General features: G+C 43.3%; 2 protein-coding genes across 2 annotated transcripts in view; both read right to left on the reverse strand.

The window, feature by feature from the left end:
• TAF2 (TATA-box binding protein associated factor 2) overlaps positions 1-9,388 on the reverse strand; it is a 62,622-nt gene extending 53,234 nt beyond the window's left edge. Inside the window, exons 1-3 of the mRNA XM_079984168.1 lie at positions 7,983-9,388; positions 6,750-6,803; positions 2,306-2,466 (exon numbers count right to left, since the gene is read on the reverse strand). Coding sequence (XP_079840294.1) covers positions 2,306-2,466; positions 6,750-6,803; positions 7,983-8,039 — 272 coding nt within the window. The 5' untranslated portion in view covers positions 8,040-9,388. The remainder of the gene's footprint in view (positions 1-2,305; positions 2,467-6,749; positions 6,804-7,982) is intronic.
• A 1,734-nt stretch (positions 9,389-11,122) lies between these two features.
• DSCC1 (DNA replication and sister chromatid cohesion 1) lies at positions 11,123-21,023 on the reverse strand. The gene is made up of 9 exons (XM_079984430.1): positions 19,955-21,023; positions 17,996-18,164; positions 16,884-17,018; positions 15,775-15,865; positions 14,907-15,045; positions 14,196-14,248; positions 13,375-13,529; positions 12,962-13,110; positions 11,123-12,609 (listed from the first exon to the last, which is right to left on the reverse strand). Exons 1-9 carry the CDS (start codon positions 20,125-20,127, stop codon positions 12,501-12,503), a joined length of 1,173 nt encoding a protein of 390 aa, XP_079840556.1. The 5' UTR covers positions 20,128-21,023; the 3' UTR covers positions 11,123-12,500.
• Positions 21,024-21,384: the final 361 nt, after the last annotated feature.

Here is a 21,384-nt window from a genome sequence, read left to right on the forward strand (position 1 = left end):
GTGACAAAACAAAAAACCTTTCTCTGGGTTGTACATCTGTCACAGATTTATTTGGCAAGATGCATAGTTAATCTAGACTATTCCAGCAAATTATTATTTCAGCTAGTTAAACTAGTTGGGGCCTCTTTCACCACACCCTTAATATATAAAGATACTACATAGAAGAAATCTTTTTTAGGTGTCTTACTCAAAAATACACGTACAGTATTTGTAAATTGTGGGTGTAAGAGTTGATTGTTTCCTGTTGGCTCAGATATGCAACATTACTATGTACAGTGGTACCTCGGGTTAAGTACTTAATTTGTTCCGGAGGTCCATTCTTAACCTGAAACTGTTCTTAACCTGAAGCACCACTTCAGCTAATGGGGCCTCCCGCTGCCGCCGTGCCACCGGAGCACGATTTCTGTTCTCATCCTGAAGCAAAGTTCTTAACCTGAAGCACTATTTCTGGGTTAGCGGAGTCTGTAACCTGAAGCGTATGTAACCCGAGGTACCACTGTATCCAGAATGGCAATTCTTGCTATTGCAAACCAGGATAGTTGGTAGACCATGAGACTCTTAATCTCGGTTGTGGGTTCATGCCCCATGTTGGGCCAAAGATTCCTGGATTATAGTGGGTTCAACTAAATGATCCTGGTGGTCCATTCCAACTCCACAGTTCAATGATTTGGTGGGAAAGCACTGTCTTCCTCCACAAAGACATGTCTTAAATAAATCCAGCAAAGCTTTCTTTGTACCACCCAGAGTCTCTGCTTGCACGTGCATCCTTTTTATACAAGGGGGTATGGTGTCATTGGGAGTCAGGTAGGCAGCAGGGACCTAAAGTGTAAGAATGTGCCATCATTTCCCAACAATGTCTACTAAAAGAAATACTTAGCATCACTGTAACATTTTCCCTAAATAGTCAAAGCACTTCCCATACTTTATCTCAATAATCTTTCCAACCATCCTGCAAGACAGGCCAATGCTATCATTCTCATCAGTGCTATTTTTCTGGAACTCATTATGAACACCTCCTTCATTCTCTCAGAATGACAATGGCGTACAGTTGAGAGGTGCCAGAACTGAGTTCCAATGAGTTCCACCTGAAAAAAAGCCCTCGTTACAGTGGTGCCTCGCAAGACAAAAAGAATCCATTTCGCGATTCTCTTCGTCTAGCGGTTTTTTCGTCTTGTGAAGCAAGCCCATTGACGGCTTAGCGGATTAGCGCTATTAGCGGCTTATCGGCTTTTAGCGGCTTATTGGCTTAGCGGATAAGCAGATAAGCGGCTTAGCGGCTTAGAAAAAGGGGGGAAAGGGAGGGAAAGTCGGAAAAACTCGCAAAACATTTTCATCTTGCGAAGCAAGCCCATAGGAAATTCGTTTTGCGAAGCACCTCCAAAACGGAAAACCCTTTCGTTTAGCGGGTTTTCGTCTTGCGAGGCATTCATCTTGCGGGGCACCACTGTATCATATTTCAGAGTGAGGCTGCAATCTGAAACATGCTTCTTTGGAACCATTCCATTGAAATCCATGCCATATCATTTTGGGTCAGTATGGTTAGGATCAGCCCATGAGACAGTAGGATCTAGCCACTAGGGTTGAATTCAAACGTCCTCCAAACCATGGGCCCCTTTGACAGCTGGGTAAGGCTGCCCAATCATTGATAATCAGCATTATCAAGATGTCAAGCGCAGCATTTTCTTTTGCCTGTGCATTGTCTGAAAGTAAGCAATACAGGCCGCTGTGAGAACAGGATGCTAGACTAGATGGATTTTTGGCTTGATCCCGGACTCTTCGTATGTTCTATATTATCTCAAAAACTTCAGATTTGTGAAATACTAAGACTTCCCATCATTACTTCACTTTTGACACCTATTAAATGTGTTGTTCAATCTTGTTCTTCAAGAACACTCATGACTCAAAGCCCACTTCATACCCTATCAAAAAAAGATACAGTGGTGCCTCGCAAGACGAAATTAATCCGTTCCGTGAGGCTCTTCGTATAGCGGTTTTCTCGTCTTGCGAAGCAAGCCCATTGACACCTTAGTGGATTAGCGCTATTAGCGGTTTAGCGGCTTTTAGTGGATCAGCTGATAAGCGGCTTAGGAAAAGGGGGGGAAAGGGAAAAAACCCCACAGGAACTCGCAAGACATTTTCGTCTTGCGAAGCAAGCCCATAGGGAAATTCGTTTTGCAAAGCGCCTCCAAAACGGAAAACCTTTTCGTCTAGCGGGTTTTCCGTCTTGCGAGGCGTTCGTCTTGCGGGGCACCACTGTATTGATCACTATTCCAGAGACGGTAGCAACTATGAACTATTTACTTACTGTTTTGACTCATGGTGACAAACCTCCAGCGTCGGGTCATTATAAATAAAAGCTGCTTCCAGATCGTTGACTCTCACTCTGTATATCCTACATTGTTTACTGTTCAGCTTGATTCTATTCAGATTCGCAACTGTGGGAAATATTGTCAGCTCCACGTAACCCTGAACAGATTTAAAAGAACAACATCAGGGACACAACATATATTTTCTTCTTAAACTGCAGACGTTTACACTCCAAAGCAATCTAGCTTTATAAATACTATTATAGCGTCAAAATGAGTTTTCTTTTGCATCAACTGAAAGGTTTAAAAAGCGCACCAGCTCTCACCAGGTTGCTTCTCATACTGCTTGTTAAGGACACACTCGGTGTCAGAAGTGAGAAAGTAACAAGAAGAGTGCAACGTTCCCTTCAATCAACGAAGAAAGTTCTACGTACAGCCAGGCTGACCAGATGCAAATGAGGACAGGGCTCTTACATCTTTAGCAGCTGTGCAGAAGGAGGAATTTCACCAGCTGCAGCTTGTCATTGTTGCAACTATTAAAGCAGAGGTGGGAAGCCTGTAGTCTTCCAGATGTCCTTGGACTTTAGCCTCCATCAGTCCCAGCTAGCATAGCCAATGCTCAGGAAAGATGGGAGCTACAGTACAACATCTGAAGTCACCAGCACCTCTTGCCTATATTAAAGGTACAGGAGCCCTGTTTGTGTGTTTGTTTTTTGGCCACCCTACATCCAGCATGAGGTGCCATGATTCTCCTTCACAGGAAAACTCTCCTTCACAGAAACTAGGGGGCATATTCCTACACACTTCACTTTTCAAAACTTGTGATACTGCCTTGGGTCACAAAGTTGGGTTACTGCCATGGCTCACAGAAAAACATTAGTGCTTTCAACCAGCCACTGTAAATTAATGGAGCACACATTGACTTGAGACAAGACTTGAAAATGCTGCTTGTCCTGAGACACAACCAGAACTTTTGGTCTCTGGTTCTCCCCTTCCTCTTTGTGCACACTTAACTCCAAGCTCACAGCACCATTTATGAGAGCCTCCCACTTTTCCTCACAACTACCCTGTGAGTTAGGTGCCTGGCCCAACATCACCGAGCGAGTTTCATAACTGAGCAAGGAATTGAAACCACGTCTCCTTGATCCAGTTCCAGTGAAATCTATCACACCGTATCAATTCTCCCTGTGCCATGGTTCCTGCATCTTTTTTTTTACTCCTGTTTCCTTGCTAAACCAGAAATGTTGTCATGGGCATACAGCACTGTAAGAAAATGTGACCAATGAATAATGGATTAGGGAAGGTGTGGAGAACCTTTTGCCCACCAAATGTCACTGAACCAAACCCCCACCCCTCAGCCCCAGCTACCATGGCAGGTAGCCAAGGATGATGGGAGCTGCAGTTCACCTGGAGGGCCAATGGTGGCTGACTTAACCTGCCTGATAATTTAACTGATAGGCAAAGCAATCCAAAGTGAAGATGGAAATGAATGGAATGGTGATGTTGCAAAGGAGGGAAGCAGCGGGTTCACAGATGCATTCCAAACCCTGCCAACAGAGAAGATTGGAGTGGCAAGTTTTGTTTTTATTGCTACATCCGCTTCAGCCTGGTAGAGCTGAGGGGATCCAGAGTGTTTCTGATCCAGCAGACCCCAGGTGACCAGGGCTCTCCCCCACCCAAAAAAGCCCCCTTTCAACGGCCTTCTGCTCACCTGACTGCAGCAGGGGCCACCAATGCAGAACCTGACCCACAGACAGTGCTGCTCTCTACCAACAGCCTAACCGCCTCCAGCCACCAATGGTTTGTGTGTGTGCAGGGTGGGGAAGGACTGAGCTCTTGCATAGCTCAACATGATTACATATGTACATGTAGAATAATTTGGGCATTTTAGAGGGACTTTTAAGTATATACTTTTACATCACACTGTGAAGATTTTTCCACTAAAATTTTGTCCGTGTTCCCGGAGAAGCTACTCAGACACAAAACCCAACCACAGCTCCTTCACAGTAAATGTGAAGGTATAGCAACAAGCAACTGTAGGCAGGATCACAATCCCATCAAAGCGAGTATGCCTTCTTCGCTTTAACCTAAAAAACAAAACCCCACCCTAACACAACTATTCAGTTCTCCCCCATGAACCCGAGGAAACAAGAGACACAACTTGGTTGGTGGCACTCATTCATCTGCAGCCCGGGGATAAGCACATAAAAACAGAGCATGTGGAATATATTACGGGTTCCTGGGAACACAAAAGCTCATGAAAAATGAAAGAATTTAGCACTGAAATCCATCAATCTCCATCAACACAAGGAGGACAAATCCAGCCATTCATGTTCTATTTGCTTGATAACTCCTTTCAGGAGAGAGGAATTTTCTTCCCTCTATTTGTAAACATCAGGATTCACTACTGCAATGTGCTCTTTGGGACTGCTCATAAACAGCTTTCAGCACACAGCAACCTACTCTGTCAAGTATGGAACCAACCTTATATGTTGATATCGTTCCACATTTTTTATGTAAGTATCAATAAAAATAAAAGGTAAAGGTAAAGGTACCCCTGCCCGTACGGGCCAGTCTTGACAGACTCTGGGGTTGTGCGCCCATCTCACTTAAGAGGCCAGGGGCCAGCGCTGTCCGGAGACACTTCCGGGTCACGTGGCCAGCGTGACAAAGCTACATCTGGCGAGCCAGAGCTGCACACGGAAATGCCGTTTACCTTCCCGCTGGTAAGCGGTCCCTATTTATCTACTTGCACCCGGAGGTGCTTTCGAACTGCTAGGTTGGCAGGCGCTGGGACCGAGCAGCGGGAGCGCACCCCGCCGCAGGGATTCGAACCGCCGACCTTTCAATCGGCAAGTCCTAGGTGCTGAGGCTTTAACCCACAGCCCCACCTGCGTCCCCTATCAATAAAAATAGACCTATATAAAAAAGTGTGGAACAGTATCAACATATAAAACCTGAGTAAAACTGCACCTTCTGCCTTTTAGCTTTTCAGTGTGATGGCACTGACTTTTAACACTATTTATAAACTACCATATCTACAATTTGTAGATGAAGTGGGATCATCTCCCTGCCCCCCCCCCCATTAAAGAATTATGCAAAGGCTTTGATGTTGCCTATCTCAGGAAACACTTTTCCTGTTAAGAGCCAATCTGGCTATTAAGATCAAACACAAAAATCCTGTCAAAAACCAGCCATCTCAATATCAATTATACCAGAAAGTGGAACCAGGTTTTCTCCATAATGGTTTTGGAGTTGTGGAATTCCCTTCCAACAGAAACATACCTGAGCCTCCCTGTGGCAGCTTTTGGAAAAGACCACAATATTTTCTCTTTTAAGAGGGTATTGCATGTTAAGTGAATTTTATTATTTTCTTTTTATGATGTGTTTTGAAGATTTTATTTTCAGAAATAAATTTTGCTGTTTATTAACCTGGGCCCATCTTAAATAAATAAATAAATAACCAATGGGAAAATGCAAAGTTCATCTGGTTTCAATATTTCTAATATTTGAATGGTTTATGCCTAATCTATCCCGGAGGTCTTGGCAGTGAAGCTGATCCTTCACACTTCTTAGGTGTGGCTTTTTTGGCTCCATAAACAATTCCCTGCTGTTGTGATTGCAATCATTTTAACACATTTCAGTTCAGGGTAAACTCTCACTAAAGTCAATTGAGGTAGCATGAAACTTTTGAGCACTTCTGCAAGCAAACTCTAAAATTGTCAATCAGTGGCAGTTGCAGGCCAGCTTGATGGTAAAGAACAAAAGGATAGGCTAGGCAGCTAAAGAAAAGGATAAAACTCCTCTAGAATAACCTCTCTGGCCATTGGTATTTTGTAAATATTACAGAAATGTAAGGTTGCTTGATGTCACAAAGTGGGATGCATGGCATACATAGCATGAAGAAAACACAATTAACCAACTATAAAAGTGAATCCCTTAATAGCCAGAAGAGTAGAGGCTTATGACGTAAACTTTCACTACGTTAATTAAATAGGAACATGGGAAGCTGGCTTATACCAGGTCACGCTATTTGTCCAACTAGTTCAGGACTGCGTGGTCCAACTAGCAGTGGCTTTCTGGGGTCTTGGGCAGAAAATATTTCCCATCACCTGGTTCTTTTTGTTGGAGATTCCAGGGACTGAGCCTGGGACCTCCTGTACACAAAACATGTACTCTTCCTTCAAGCCCTATTGTCCCTTCTCCTCAATACACCTTGGGTTAAGAACTTAATTTGTTTTGGAGGTCCATTTCTTATCCTGAAACTGTTCTTAACCTGAGGTACCACTTTTAGCTAATGGGGCCTCCCACTGCCGCCGCGCCACCACCGTGCGATTTCTGTTCTCATCCTGAAGCAAAGTTCTTAACCCGAGGTACTATTTCTGGGTTTGCGGAGTCTGTAACCTGAAGCGTCTGTAACCTGAGGTACCACTGTATACTTACAACAACAGATTTTCTCTGGAAATTTATGTTGTTGATACAGACCACCTGGTGGGTTGTGCTGGGGAAAGGAAGAAAAAATTCAAAATAAAGATCTTGATGTGTATAAGCTTGCAGAGAACTAGAAAATAAGTTATCAGACCATCTGCCTGCCTGCACTCATGTGTCACATAACAGATTTTAGACACAGGCCATCCTGGGCACTTCATCATAAAGAATGATTGCACCCTCCATAAGTGGCCAAGTATCAAGCTGGTATCAAGTAAACAACACCTATATTGTATGTGTGAATATGCACCACATTTAACACTACAACAAATAGATAAGATTCCTTCTATATATACTGAGAAAATATTGTCTGCATTAATAGAAAACAATTTATAACATGAGTTGTGGCATCAGAAATATCAGTAAATTTTCTAATATTCCATTATATACTCAAGCAGCTAGACATGTACAACTGAAACTTCTCTCCTGGGTGGGATTCTAGTTAAAACGCATCCACCCCAGCAATTCCAACCCAAAGCAGCCAACTACAATCATGCATTAGTTTTAGCACCCTTTTTCCTCTATAGTTCTCAGCTTGTTTGGCACTTCACATCACAATTAGCCATCACCAGAAACAAATGTAGGTAATTTCCAGTATTTTCTGTATCAAAGTTACAGTATTCTGAAGTCAATGCAATAGCATAACATGAGAAGTTAAGCTGAGATTCTTAAAGAGCCTCAAACCAATAGGAATAATTGACAGTGGCTGAGGCAACCCAGGCCGATGGAAGTCGTATTTCATAGTTGTTGTTGTTGTTATTATTATTATTATTACATAAAAATATTTCAGTTCAACTTGCTTGTGGATCATTCATGGTACTTTCATGTTCCAAGCAAATTTTGATGCCTAAGGAACTAAGGTCACAAGTCTAAGTCTATGTACCTGAAAGTAGGCCTCACTGAATTCAAGAAGACTTACCGTACTTTCAAGCTGAAATAGTTAGGAGTGCACTGTACATATTTACATGTATCAGGGAAAAACCAAAAATGCAGTTTCCCACATTTTAATGGAATTGATTTATATTACCAAACTAGTTGTTAAAATGCAACTTCAATTTCTTTCCAGTTTCCTGACCACAATGTAGTTTTTTTAAACAACTTGCAGCTTTCTGGACTCCAAAGGCCTATTGCTTCAGTTTAAAAACATCAACCTATGTTCATAAGAAAAGAAACAGTAGCAGATACTTATAATTTATAAGGTCTTGGGCTCTCAAACCCCTTGTCTCCTTTCTTCCTGTTCATCATAAATAGTAGTACTGAACCTTGATGAAAATCAAATACACATCACAAGCCTCATTAGCAGTCTTTTCAAAGGTAACTTTAATTCTTCCTTTCTTGGCTGATTTCTTCCCATTAAAGATCTTTCACCAGAAAATTTTATAATAGTCCAAAGAAATGTCCAAAGAGGCAACATTGCCCATAAAGCATTTTCGGAGTGTGAATACTTCAGATTTCGGGAGACCTACTAATACTGACCTCTTAAATTAGGGAGAATTATATATGTATCAAACTTAGTATCTGTTTAATAAGGTAAGGGGATCCTTCCTAGAAAGAGAACTTCTCCTACCCCAGGTTAAAAGATGACGACTTCTGAATCCTCTAAAGACCTACCAAAGCAAACTAGATACATCTCTCTTTTTTGTGTAGGCATTTAGCTATTTACAACTGCAAAAAAAGAGAGATCTCTTGTCTTGTAGTCTATTTACTAAAGAAGCGACAGCAGTTTCCAGTGATTCCTGGCTAACTTGATAGACGCACTTTTAGACCAAAAACTGATTACTGACTAGGTTTCTATCTGGGAGAAGGAATCCCGACATAATGCAGTATGCAACCTTCCTGATTTGTGGGGGCAGCATTTGGACCTAGGAGCGGGTGAAGCTGCTGCTGAGCTGCCCCCAAACTATCCTATGGGTTTGTAGTTACCCTTCCTTGAGCCAGGGCTGGGTACAGCCTTTCTCTACAAAGGCGATGCCAACAAGGGGACTCCTGATCTGAGAGATCGCATCTGGTTTAAGCAGGTGCGTTGGCAGCTGTCAGGGCTTCTGGTCAGGTCTAGAGGTATCTAGCCAGCATGGAGCCTGCTTCCTTTTGGAGCGTGTCTAGGAAGGGGGCGCTTTTCCTGTGGGTCTCCCAGGAGGATTCCCGTTTCACGGCAGGGATGTGTTGCTAGAAATGGGGTGGGCATGAGGGCTACTTAAGCTCCGGCTAGGAATCTGGGGCGTGGAGCGAGAGCTTGTTCTGAGGCGAGGAGCTGCCGCAACTTCAACTCCCGATTCTTCAGCGGGCGCGGCTGCCTCGTTGAGGGGACCGTCGCTAGTCCTCATGAAAAGCGAGTTGCTTTAGTGAGGCGGTGGGTGTCCTGTGAGGAAGAATGACGTCCGAGGGAGGCAGCGGCTGCAGCTCGGGGGCCTCCTCTTGGAAGGGTCCCGCCGGGGCCTGAGAGCAAAGTCTGGGCAGTCAGCGGCTCTCAGGCGGCGAGGCGTCTCTCTCCACGACCGGCGGCTCCCCTTAGGCCCGCTTCCAAGTACACAATCAGCGTCTCGCTTCTGACGAGGCGGCCGCCATTTTGCTCGCAACCTTTGACCTCACGTCAAAGTGGGCGGGAAAGTCGTCGACGCGGTAGGTTTGTTAAACCCCACCTCTCCCCTCGCGCTCCCGTTTCAGATTCGTCAGCGCGCCAATCAAGAGGCCGCGTCTCACGCGTGCGCGCGAAGGCGAAGAATGCGCATGCCGAGCAAAACGAAGCCGCCTATTGGTGGAGCCGTTACCACGGCGACCTGGATTTGCTTTGGGGGAAGTAGCTCGCGCCCGTTGGGAAGCTTGAAGGTGGTTTGAGCGAAGAATTTCGCGCTCCCGCGCAGGCGCAGTTATTCCTCCCTCAGGCTGCCCTAAGGGAGTGAGGAGGAGCCAGTTGGGAAATAATTCTCATTTTCAGAGGGGTTTTTTAGTGGCTCTCCCTTAAGTTAGAAGGAGGATGCCTAAGTTTTGTAACTTTCCGGCATGGGCTTCTTCGTTTTGCAGAAAACACAACCTCAGGCTGCGTCCCCTTTGGAAACAAAATTAATATTTTTGTTTGCATTTAGAAACAAAATATAGCAGCACTCCTAGCGCCTCCCAGAGAAGCATTCTATGATCTGATTTGCAGATGTGCTTCTGGGCAGATTGTGCCCCTTTCCCTTTCATAGAGGAAATCTTCCCATTGACAGTTCATAGCGATAAACCTTCCATACAAACACCAAGATTCTTACTGGATCAGACTGTTGCTGTCATGAAGTCAAACCACTGCATTACCGGCACCAAAGTGACCTTCCCGGGGTGCAAGCCTGGGCAGTGTGTCTGGAGGTCCTAGGCTGTCCAGACAAGACCCCCCCCCCCTCAGCCTCACTGATGTGGTCCAAAGGAAAGCAGAACAAGACATTTGACATCTGCACTGATACGGAAGGGGGGGGCATGTCTTCTCCACCTTCTTCGCTACAATATATCCATTTATTTCCAATTGTCAATGTCAAAAGGGACTAAAATCTATAAAATTCATAGAAACTCAATGTGCCAATTTGCTCAATTTCTCTAGGACTCCATGACACCTCCCCTGTCCTCCATAATCCCTCAAGCCAGGTGTCAAGACCCTAATCCTGTCAAATCACTCTGCCAAGTCTTTCCTCCGGGCAATGCCAGTACATGGACCATTGTCTTCTCATCACCGGTACTCAGGATGTGCTTATCTGCGCATATCTCCAGCTCTGCATATTCCCCCCTCCCTCCTCCATATGTTAATCCTGTGTAACCCAACCTCTTCTTAATGTATTCATGATGTAATCTGTGTAACCCAACCTCTTCTTAATGTATTCATGATGTAACTGGGATGTATTTTGCACTGTATTCTGGGACATGGAGGGAAGTTTCAAAAGTTCATGTCACCCCTTTCTCGCTGTTCAATCTCACCTTGAACCTGTTGCGCAATAAACTTGGATCTTCTGCGGCTTGCTCCTGTCTCCGGCTGAGCTCATTTTCCTCCGCAGGGACCTGCGGACTTAGTCCGACGAGCTGGGTGGCAGAGCAGCCTCGCACCCAGATTTTACCGTAACAGCACCATCTAAGGGGCTCCAAACTGGATTTGTGTAGGGTTTACTCCTGAGCCTTTTCTGTCAGAAGTGCCGGGGGGGGGGGCACTGCACAGCCCCTGAACTGAGACAAACCACTCTGGGCCATTTCCTTGTGGAACGCAGCCCTGGACGTCCATAACCCTTCAGTCCCGGTGCACAGCAGCGACACATATCTGAAAATACATGCACACTCAAACAGCAGAGTAAAGCTGGAAGCTGAGGCGATGAGGTATGACATCTAAGTTATATTTATTAAGCAATATATTCAGGACAAAGCAATCATGGCGTCCTCTCACATCTTCTCCAAGAGAGAGAGTGTAAATAGTACAAAAGTACAATCCAAGAGAAGAGATAGGACTGGCTTCCGTTCCCACACTTTCCAAGCATGGAATGTAAACACAGACATGTGATATAACAATCACACATCCAGCAACGGGAGAATGAAAATGCTGACATCCTCCCCCTTTTCATGCTAACCATTGCTGCATTAATTAACACAGCCGTACACAATCTAACCAAGTGGTTTAGGATCAGCATCTTCCTTCTCCTAGATGGCCTACCTTCCCCGGTTGATAAGCCCCATCTGCCCCTTACTTCCCTCTGCAGAACATGCAGAAACCGCCTGCTTGAATGTTGGACCCCACTATTAGTCTCTTCCGCTCAATCTGCCGGAGCCTGCCTGCAGGGTCAAACTAAAGGCCCATCAAATTCAGCATCCCGTTTCCCACAAAGGCTGATCATTCCCATAATGAAGGAAATAGCCCTCTCCCATCATTGCTCCTTGAAACAGTAACAAGTTGCACCTGAACCTGTAATTGTCATACAGCTATCATCGTAACACATGTATTGAGGCATGGATAAAGTTACCCATGTAAACTGTCAACACCCTGTCATGTTCAAATGCACTTACCATGCGAGTCAACATTACCTGTAGCATGCTGCCACAGTGCAAAGTGTGTTTAAAATGTGACAGGGCATGAGTGACGTGCTGCTACACAGGAGAATTTTAGCTGTGACTCACATCCAATGTGTTTCATCCGCAGCAAGGAGTTTACAAATAGGGCAAGACCTGTTTAGATATCATTGGCCAAGTCTAAAGAGATAGCATGGTGACCTGTCTCCCATCCCACCCCAGCCCTGTATCACAAGCAGGTTTTAAAATTTGATTTTAATATGCCTTCTGTGACTGAGATGGGTTGCAGTACCATGGGCAAGAAATATATAAACACCCCACATGTACACATATCTCAATTTTCTTCTTTCAGTGGGTTTTGTTACTGGCCCCTCTACATATTACAATATGATACTACTATATGCTTTAATATACATCAGTCCAAGATATTTTTACCTCTGAGATTACAACACAGCTTTATGAATAAGGTTTTAATAATAACTAGAGACAGTTGCAGAACGTTTAAAGAAAGCATTTTTAGCTTTTCAAAACAGTTCAGTTTCATCTATAAAATAATTCCAATGCATTTCAACATTGTTACATGATTAACAGAAAATCCCTAGGATTTTAACCATTACTGCAAGAATCCCAACAACCTCATTCCAAATTTGAGCCACCAGTCTGTATGTTCTCAGTAATCAGTATTACTTCTTATGAAACGGGTCTTCTAGAATTATAAACTTTAAGTCCATTCTGCACTGAAGAACGAGCATATTTTGTCAGCAATGCACCAATCGTTTGCTTCTCTGAACATAAGTCCCTGCAAAAGAGAATACAAGCACTATTCATGCAACTTCAAAGACCACACAGAACGGCCATTTGCTTCAGTTACTTTTAAAACACTCCAAATTATGGATTTATCCCTAGTATTACAGTGCATCATATCAAATGCCACACATTCTTGACTGAAGAACAGCAGTGGAAACAAAGAACAAAGTAACAGGAAAAGGTGCAGAAGGAAATAATAAAGTTGGGTTGTGAACAGCTTCGAAAGCAAGGAGACTTAAGTTTATGCTGCAAAAAGTGAAGCCATTCCATGGTGAATTGTGCCCCATGAAACAAAAATGAGGTATGTTTGTGATTCTGTAACATTCAGTATTTTTATTACTTACTGTATATATGGAGCTATATCAGCTTCTGTCCATTTCTCCCTAATAGCAAATAAACTGTTAAATCTTTCCTGGTTATCTTCTGGTAAGTCTTCAACATTTAGGAAGGAAATGGTTTCTGGTCTGGAGGATTTGTCCACAAGCGCCAACCCCTTGAAATAAGAAGATATAGAAAACAGAATCATTGCATTTTGTCCTGCTCTTACTTTGAAGAGCTCAGGGTTGGTGAACCCAGCCCTCACCTTTCCTCATCCTCACAAAAACCATAAAAGGTGGGTTTTGAATTCTGGCCTGATCCACTCAAACACAGTGAGTCTCCTCCTGCAGAGCAGTTCCATTTCTCCTGCCTTGAGAGCACCAGTTCTACACCTGACACACGACATTTCCATGGATGTAAATTGCTGGCTTTATTTTACCTTTAACTGGTCCTGTCTAGTCGTCATTCCTTCAGGGACGCTCTGCTGCCATACTTCTTGGAATTCTGCTAGACTGAATTTGACTGCGTTTTGTAAGAGCATCTGTGCTGTTGCTCTGCATATCTTCTCTTCATTCATTTCAAAGTAAGTCTCGCCTAGGAATGAGTATTAAGAACACAAGAAATTATGGGTGGTAGTCAACTAAATTTTACTCACAGCAGACCCACTGAAATAAAGGAACATGACTAAATTAGGTTCATTAATTTCAGTGGGTCCACTCTCAGTAAAACATAATTAAATACAGTACCATCCTTTATCTGAATTCTTTAAAAAAGCCAGTCACTTTAAAATTATGCAGTTTGGGCAAATTTGGATATATTGTAAGTGTGCCCTAACAATGTATATTCACCAGGGAGTATGCTGTCAGTTTTAGAGTAAAAAAACTCCACAAGTTAGGGACCCAACCACTGCCACTCTCCTTCTCCCTCATCCTATGCCCTTTTCTCCTTGACTGAGGCTTGGCTGAAAGCAAAGCATGTGGCACAAACCTGGATTTAAACTGGATGATACAGGGACCTATGTAGTGTACATGAGGTTTAAACTTCTAGGCAAGAATTTTAAATTTGCAGAACAGCAACTGTGTTTCACAGCATCAGTATAAACAAACAGGTTGTCTCTATTACCGCTAATTTGGCACAAATGCTACTCACATTTGACCAGATACACTGCCTTCACTTTTGTCAACCCCTGCCTACAACTACTTAATCAGGAGCTTTAACATTATTACTTTAAAAAAACATGCACTCATGGAACTAACTTACCTTCATCAATGTATCTCTTTCCATAACTCTCAAGAATGTGTTCTATCATTTCCCTGGAAAAAATGTTTTGTCTACTTTTAGTATATGAAAAAAAATTATATTACCATATGTTACAGAATTTGGCCATCTCAGTTGATCCTCATATTTCTTCAAGTTTGAAAAAACACACACCTGTACTTAAATTTGTAAATAGCAACTGGGTTTTCCCCATTCTCCTACTGTTTTCCAGAAACTGGGCCTATATTCGATTCATTATGGTGCCAATGGGAACTCTTTGTTTGTTTGGGGATCATAGCTGCATAATTGGGGATAGGGTTGATGTTGATGTGTTGATGTTCCACTCATAGCTGTCAACTTTCCCTTTTTTGTGGGAAATTCCCTTATTCCAGCGCTGTTTCCCGCTGCTATCCCCGATTGTTAGATATTCCGTAGACTGTCCCCGGAACAGGTGAGGCTGCTGATCCCTTATTTTTGAGGCTTCTGATCCCTTATTTTCAAATCTGAAAGTTGACAACTATGGTTCCACTGAACATCCCCTCTAGCACCTGTTGATATTTTATGTATCTGAAGTGGTCCAGAGGATGGAGCTGTTATAACCAACAGAACAAGGGCACCTTCAGAATGAAACATGGGGTTGAGGGTGGGCCCTTCTATTCTGGACTAAAATTCTGGACCTTGCATTTTTACGCAAGGGCTAACAAAAGAACTTACTTGGGCTCTAAAGGTCCGAGTTCTTGTAGACATATGCTTAAAGGGACCTTGCTGAATGGCCAGGACTCGGTATATATCAATTGTGTCACATGATTCAACAATTTCATCTCATAATCAAAGTCTAGAATCCGCCAACAACCTGCCAAGCAGAGAAGCAAGGTCATAATCAAAAACCAGCAGAAATGGTAAAACTTCTTCTATGAAAGTAGACTATGATCTTCCACATCTTTTTAAACAAGAGCCATTTGTCATATGCTAGCCAAGTACCCATTGTTTTGATACCGGGGACAATTCATACACTGCAGATATGTTTTGCATAGTTGTCCCAAAAAAAAAAAAAGGTTCTCTTCTATGCATGCATGCATGCACGCACACATGCACACGTGTGCTCCTCTACATGAACACCCAAGTGGTGTTCAAGATTACAGCCTATGTTACTTTGTCTCATAGAACTCAATGGGTGCCCCTGAAAATGGAACCCAATCTTATCTGCACAGCCTCTGTCCTGAAAAATGGAGTGCCACACAAACAGAGCACAAAAATTGGCTTTTAATAAAAACTGGTGAAAGTAGGCTAGAGTAGGAACAAGAAAATGCTGTGCTACTTTTCTGGAAAAAAGAGCTTCCTACAGTCCCCATAGCCACCGTGGTCAGTCAAAAGAAGATACGCCCATAATTATCCATCAAAATCCTTGCAAGTAATTTTAATCCACTCCTTTTCTTGTTACAATACAGTAGAATCATGTAAATCAACCTTTAAAGCTCAGAAACCTTTAGATAAGAAGGAATTCTAAGAGACAGAGAGAAAACAATGCAAATAGACCCCCTCCCCACATTAAAAATATGAGCTCCAGATTATCTCCAAATACCTTCAATTTGGCATGCTTTTAGAACCTTCAGTTGATCCATTATTTCTTCCTCACTTGCTTGGACTTGATCTAGTAACTCTTCTGTTGTGTACTGTAAAAGACACACAAAAGTATTAAGCCAATATTTATTCTCATACTAGACTTTATGACTATCTGTCTGTAAGGGTTATAGCCAATGAATTTATACTGTTAGCATGCAATGGGACTTCTTCTCCTCTCCTGTGACCACCCCCTTCTCTCTTGTTAGATTGGGGGAACTCCAGAACATATTGGGAGGGATGTGGGGGAGGTGGAAGTACTCACACAAATGAGATAACCACATTTCCTTGGATACAACCCTGAATCCCCATTGACATTGATAATGCTACATCCCACAGTGGGAAGGGGGTGTAGGAAAGAGAGATAATGTTTATTACTCTCAAACTGGACAAGCGTACACTGCACCAATCCCAAGTCCTTGCAGCATGCAAGTCCTATCTCAGCACATGCCTCACTTATCATAATGACAGATACTTAAGTAACAATGTCAAAAAGAGGAAACAAAAAAACCCCATCAACTTATTTTTAAGATTTGTGAAGTAATTCAAACTCCTTAAAATATATTTTTTCTGACAACCTTAATTTTTTTGAATTATGTGTTAAATAGAAGTAGATTCCCATCTTCTTGAACATGATATCCACTGATCTATTGGTTATAGAGAAGCCAAAAGGGATGAACCTTCTGGTACTCTTGGAGCTAGCTTTATGTTTTGAAACATAAACCTTTGAGAACTAGCATTGGGTAACAGAGAAGGTGATTAGAGGATTCAAAGTTCATCTCTACTGTGAGCTCGTTAGGTGACCTTAGCCAAGTCTCTCTCTCTCTCTCTCTCCCTTCCTGCTCAGCTCACTTCCACCAACAGGGAGAGAATAATACACACTTTTACCTTACAGGATTGGTGTAGGGTAGGGCAGTGTTTAAAATCACTTGATATTCACCAGTTACACTCATTACCTTGCAATCATTTAATAGCTGCATTCCTATTCTTTCACAAGAGCAATCTAAACTATGCATTTTTTAAAAGCTGATGCCCAAGAAGCTTTTCCATCAAGTCCTCTCCCATTTTTACCTTTGATTTAGTCAAACTTCTCTCATTTTCACTGTCTGGTCCTTCATAAGGATTTTCCATCAGAAGTTTCTTGAGTTTCTTTAACTTAGGTCGGCATCTTCTTAGTTCCCAGTAATTATTGGAGAAGCCTGCAATCTATAGCAATAGCCTTAATTGGAATTTGCCATTACTAATATTTAAATCTGTCAGTCGCAGACAGAGATCCCCTCATCAGCATTAGACCTTGTAATGAAAATATCAGGATGCCCCTCTGTTTGGCATATTAGATGCTCCTTCGGAGGGCACCTTTCCAGTTTCCAACAGAAGGTAGCCATTGAGGAGGTGAGAAGGTCTTCCCAAAGGCACCAACTAAGAAAATTTATAAGCTCAATGTGTTGCAGAACACAAAATCCATCTGTGGGAGCAATCTTAAAAATTCAAAATGTTGTAGAACAACTGAAGCTGCTTGCACAAACATTGCTGCCTAGCTGGTACTGTAGGGAAGACCCTTTTGCAGAACACATTTCTCCTTTTTCCATTATTTATGGTTCCGTGCCTCCCTCCTGTTCTTTCTGTATTTGGGTGGTGCACCAATGGAAGACAAATAGGACTTGCCCTATGGACGTGCAGGGCCACAATAACTCCTCTATCTGCTTCATGGTCTTCTTGCCACCAAAATGGCAACTTTCAAATAGGAAAAGAATTCATGCTAGTGTTCTGTCACATACACTTCTTCTTTAAGAGAAGACGCTTGTAAATCATGCAGCTAGAAATGGGGGGGAAATAATGCTATATATGGCATCTAATTTGAAACTGCGTCATCCAACCACCAGTAACAGCCATGTTCTAATTCCTGTTCAACCATTAACTTTTTTAGATTATCTTGGATCAATCCTTCTTATTCCACTAACACAAATCATAGAACTGCACTAAGCATAAGACAGGACCACCCCTTATAAACCACTTTGAATGCCAAGGAAGGAAGGAAGGAAGGAAGGATATAAATGTGATAGATATGTTTTTTGAAGAGTATATAAATGGGAGTGGGTTAGAACCTACATTTTCAAAGATAGTTAGCCATTTGCAGTTGGCTTCAGTAAAGTCTCTCTCTCTCTCACTCACACACAAAATACCTGAGTGTAAAGTATATTAGAAGCTGTCTTGTTTATACCAAGCTGCTCTGGAGTTTCACAGCCAGGTATGAAAAGCAATGTATTAGAGGTATCTGCAATTTTCATGTCATAGGTTTTATCTTTACTGCACAACACAGCATGTTCATCGCGGTCTCCACGGATCACCAGGCTGCAAAACAAAACAAGACAATTAAATACAGAGTTACTGCAGCAATGGTTGGTTTGGGTTTTTAAAGCAGCATTTACTTCTGAATTGCAAACTTTTAAAATAATGAAAGGATGCTAGGTATCAATTGTTACTAACGCTACTATATATCAGCATATTATGTATAAAAACAATGAATTTGATTTGCTCAATGTTAAAAACAAACAAGCAAAAAACCAGCCAAACTCGTAACTTCATTCTCCCCATTTGATTCACAACATTTGGGCCCTAGTTCAACACATGCTTCACTGTGTTGTTATTTTTAACAACCCAGAAGTGCAGACAATAAGGCAGGCCACAAGTCTTTGCTATTTCCGTACACTTTGTTGTGCATAGATGTACAAATATGTCATGCAAGTCTAAAGCTGCATCACTCTGCGATCTACTAAGGTGTAACCAGAAGTATAAATGCTTACAATCCTGCATACAGGATGCATCCAACTGAAGTCACTAATCATCAGGACTTATTGAATAGCAATCTGATAAAACGCGAATGCATTGCAACCCACAATTTCTAAATGTTGATCATCCGGTGTTATGTACTGAGTTGAATAGGATCCAACCTGCAGCAGTCTGATTGGTCCTAGAACAATAGGATCCAAATTACAGCAGTCTGATTGGTCCTAGAACAATAGGATTCAGAATGCAGCAGTCTGATTGGTCCTAGAACAATGCAGCAGTATGATTGGTTGGCAGGAACCACCCAATCATGCTCCAGATATAAGTGAATCCACAACCTGATTGGCTTACAGTAGAATTCCAGAATTAGCCAATCATGTGCAGCCCATTGTGTAAATAATGTATATAAAGCAGATACTTTGAGGGGACTTTCATTCATTCCTCCTCACCACTATGAGCTGAATAAAGAGCATGAAATCACTTTGCGACTCTGAGTATATTTCATCCTGCCTTGACATAAAGGCGAGTAAGGCAGTTCTCTTTTTTCATCTGTAGTCCAGGCCTTGAATCCCACCAGGGGGAAAAGGCTGGGTAAAATTAATGCATAATACTAATAAAATAAGTTTAATAACACTTTAAAATATTTTTTTTAAAAAACTGGCTGACACTTAAAGCGGGGCACACTTTCAAAGCGGTCTTTTCAAATGGTAAATGTTAATTTCTCCAAAATCTGGAAAGCCAGTCATCCTGGTAAGGAAGGGGTGTCTCTGGACTTGTAAGGTAAAGGTAAAGGTACCCCTGCCCGTACGGGCCAGTCTTGACAGACTCTGGGGTTGTGCGCCCATCTCACTTAAGAGGCCAGGGGCCAGCGCTGTCCGGAGACACTTCCGGGTCACGTGGCCAGCGTGACAAAGCGGCTCTGGCCAGAGCCAGAGCCAGAGCCGCACATGGAAACGCCGTTTACCTTCCCGCTGGTAAGCGGTCCCTATTTATCTACTTGCTCCCGGAGGTGCTTTCGAACTGCTAGGTTGGCAGGCGCTGGGACCGAGCAGCGGGAGTGCACCCCGCCGCAGGGATTCGAACCGCCGACCTTTCGATCGGCAAGCCCTAGGCGCTGAGGCTTTAACCCACAGCGCCACCTGCGTCCCAAGTCTCTGGACTTGTCTCTGGACTTGTACTGTATATAAAAACCGTGAGGAGCTCTCCACGTGGGAGCTACCTAGGACATGCTATTAACCCTCCGGGCCGCCTGGGGTCGCCGTAGACTAGAGCCACGCCCAACCACAGAGCCGAGTGCTAGAAAGTACCGTTTTACCCGCTCTTCCCCCCCCCCCCCGCAGCATGCGCATGCGTACCTCCGCCCCGCTTCCAACTCGGCGCAAAGCTCCGGCTCCAGCTGCAAGAGGCGGCACTCCCCGGCGTCCGCCGCCTGGGCGCTGAAGCTGAGGCACTGCGCCGCGGGGAGCAGCTCCGCCGGGTCCAACTTGGCGACTTGCAGGGTGGCGTCTACTTCCTCGCGGCTCCTCATCCTCGGGGCGAGGGGGGGTGCGGCTCGTAACGGAAATAACGGCCTCCTCCGACGTCTCCTAGCAACGGCGCGCGGGGGAAAAGAGGCCTGCTCCAAAAGCGCGCCAAAAACCGCTCGGAGTGGGCGGGGCCTGACCCTCGACGTGTCTGATTGGTAGGTGGGAGGGGACTTAAAGCTGCAAGGCTGTGATTGGGCGCGAAGGTAAAATTTGCTGGAGCTCTTGCGAGTGTACCGAGCGCGCGGCTTTTACTTAAGGGTTGAGTCTATGGTTTTTGTGCATGTTCGGTGAAATAGAAAGTGGGAGGGAGGGTAGATTTTTTTTTTTTAATCCCTGTAAATTTTTAAGAAGTTAAAGCTTCTGTGTTCTCTGTTTTTAAAAAAAATAATACTCCTAATCCAGGATTATTTCACTAGTGTTTAGTTGAGATTCCTGCATTGCAGGAGGTTGGACTAGATAACCCCTATGGTATGTTCCAACTGTACAATTCTATGATTCTGTGTTGGATTATTTGCAATTAACTTTCCTATTTCTACAGCATTCAAAACGCAATGCTCTTCGCAGTTTACAGTATCTTAAACTATTTACACCACACAAGCAAAAAAAAAAAAAAAGCATGGAAGGGTTTTTGGATTTTTTAAAAAGCAAAAGTTAAGGTTTTTCCATCTAGACCTATGCATATTTATGCAAATGTTAATCCAGTGAATTCAGTGGAGTTTACATATAAACTAGATTGCCAGCTGACCATGAACCGGGCTTGGTGACTTAGCAGCTACCAATGCAGTATCTTTAGGATTGGAATGACATGATCCTGTCTGGCTGCAACCAATAGCCGTGTTGCAGCTTCCAGACCATTTTTCAGGGAAGACCCATGTAGAGCGCATTGCAATACAGTGGTACCTCGGGTTAAGTACTTAATTCGTTCTGGAGGTCCGTTCTTAGCCTGAAACTGTTCTTAACCTGAAGCACCACTTTAGCTAATGGGGCCTCCCGCTGCTGCTGCGCTGCCGCCACACAATTTCTGTTCTCATCCTGAAGCAAAGTTCTTAACCCGAGGTACTATTTCTGGCTTAGCGGAGTCTGTAACCTGAAGCGTATGTAACCTGAAGTGTATGTAACCTGAGGTACCACGGTATATATTACCTTTAAATGGGTCCACACCAGACTGCCTCTCCTTTTGAGTTTGGGAGCAGATTAAAGGCTGTATAAAGAACCATGTTTTGCTCTTCATGCGGCTTCCCCCTGTGGTGAACCACAGT

Source organism: Podarcis cretensis, assembly GCF_951804945.1.
Source record: "Podarcis cretensis genome assembly, chromosome: 7".
Classification (NCBI taxonomy): Eukaryota; Metazoa; Chordata; class Lepidosauria; order Squamata; family Lacertidae; genus Podarcis; species Podarcis cretensis.

What these genes read in the sequence shown, in the direction of transcription:
- DSCC1 (XM_079984430.1), bottom strand. Translation starts at nt 20,127, where the DNA reads ATGAGGAGCCGCGAGGAAGTAGACGCCACCCTGCAAGTCGCCAAGTTG. An exon ending in AAAAGCATGCCAAATTGAAG is followed by an intron (nt 15,046 to 15,774) that starts GTATTTGGAGAT and finishes TCTGCTTGGCAG; the next exon opens with GTTGTTGGCGGATTCTAGAC. An exon ending in GATATAGCTCCATATATACA is followed by an intron (nt 12,610 to 12,961) that starts GTAAGTAATAAA and finishes TCTCTTTTGCAG; the next exon opens with GGACTTATGTTCAGAGAAGC.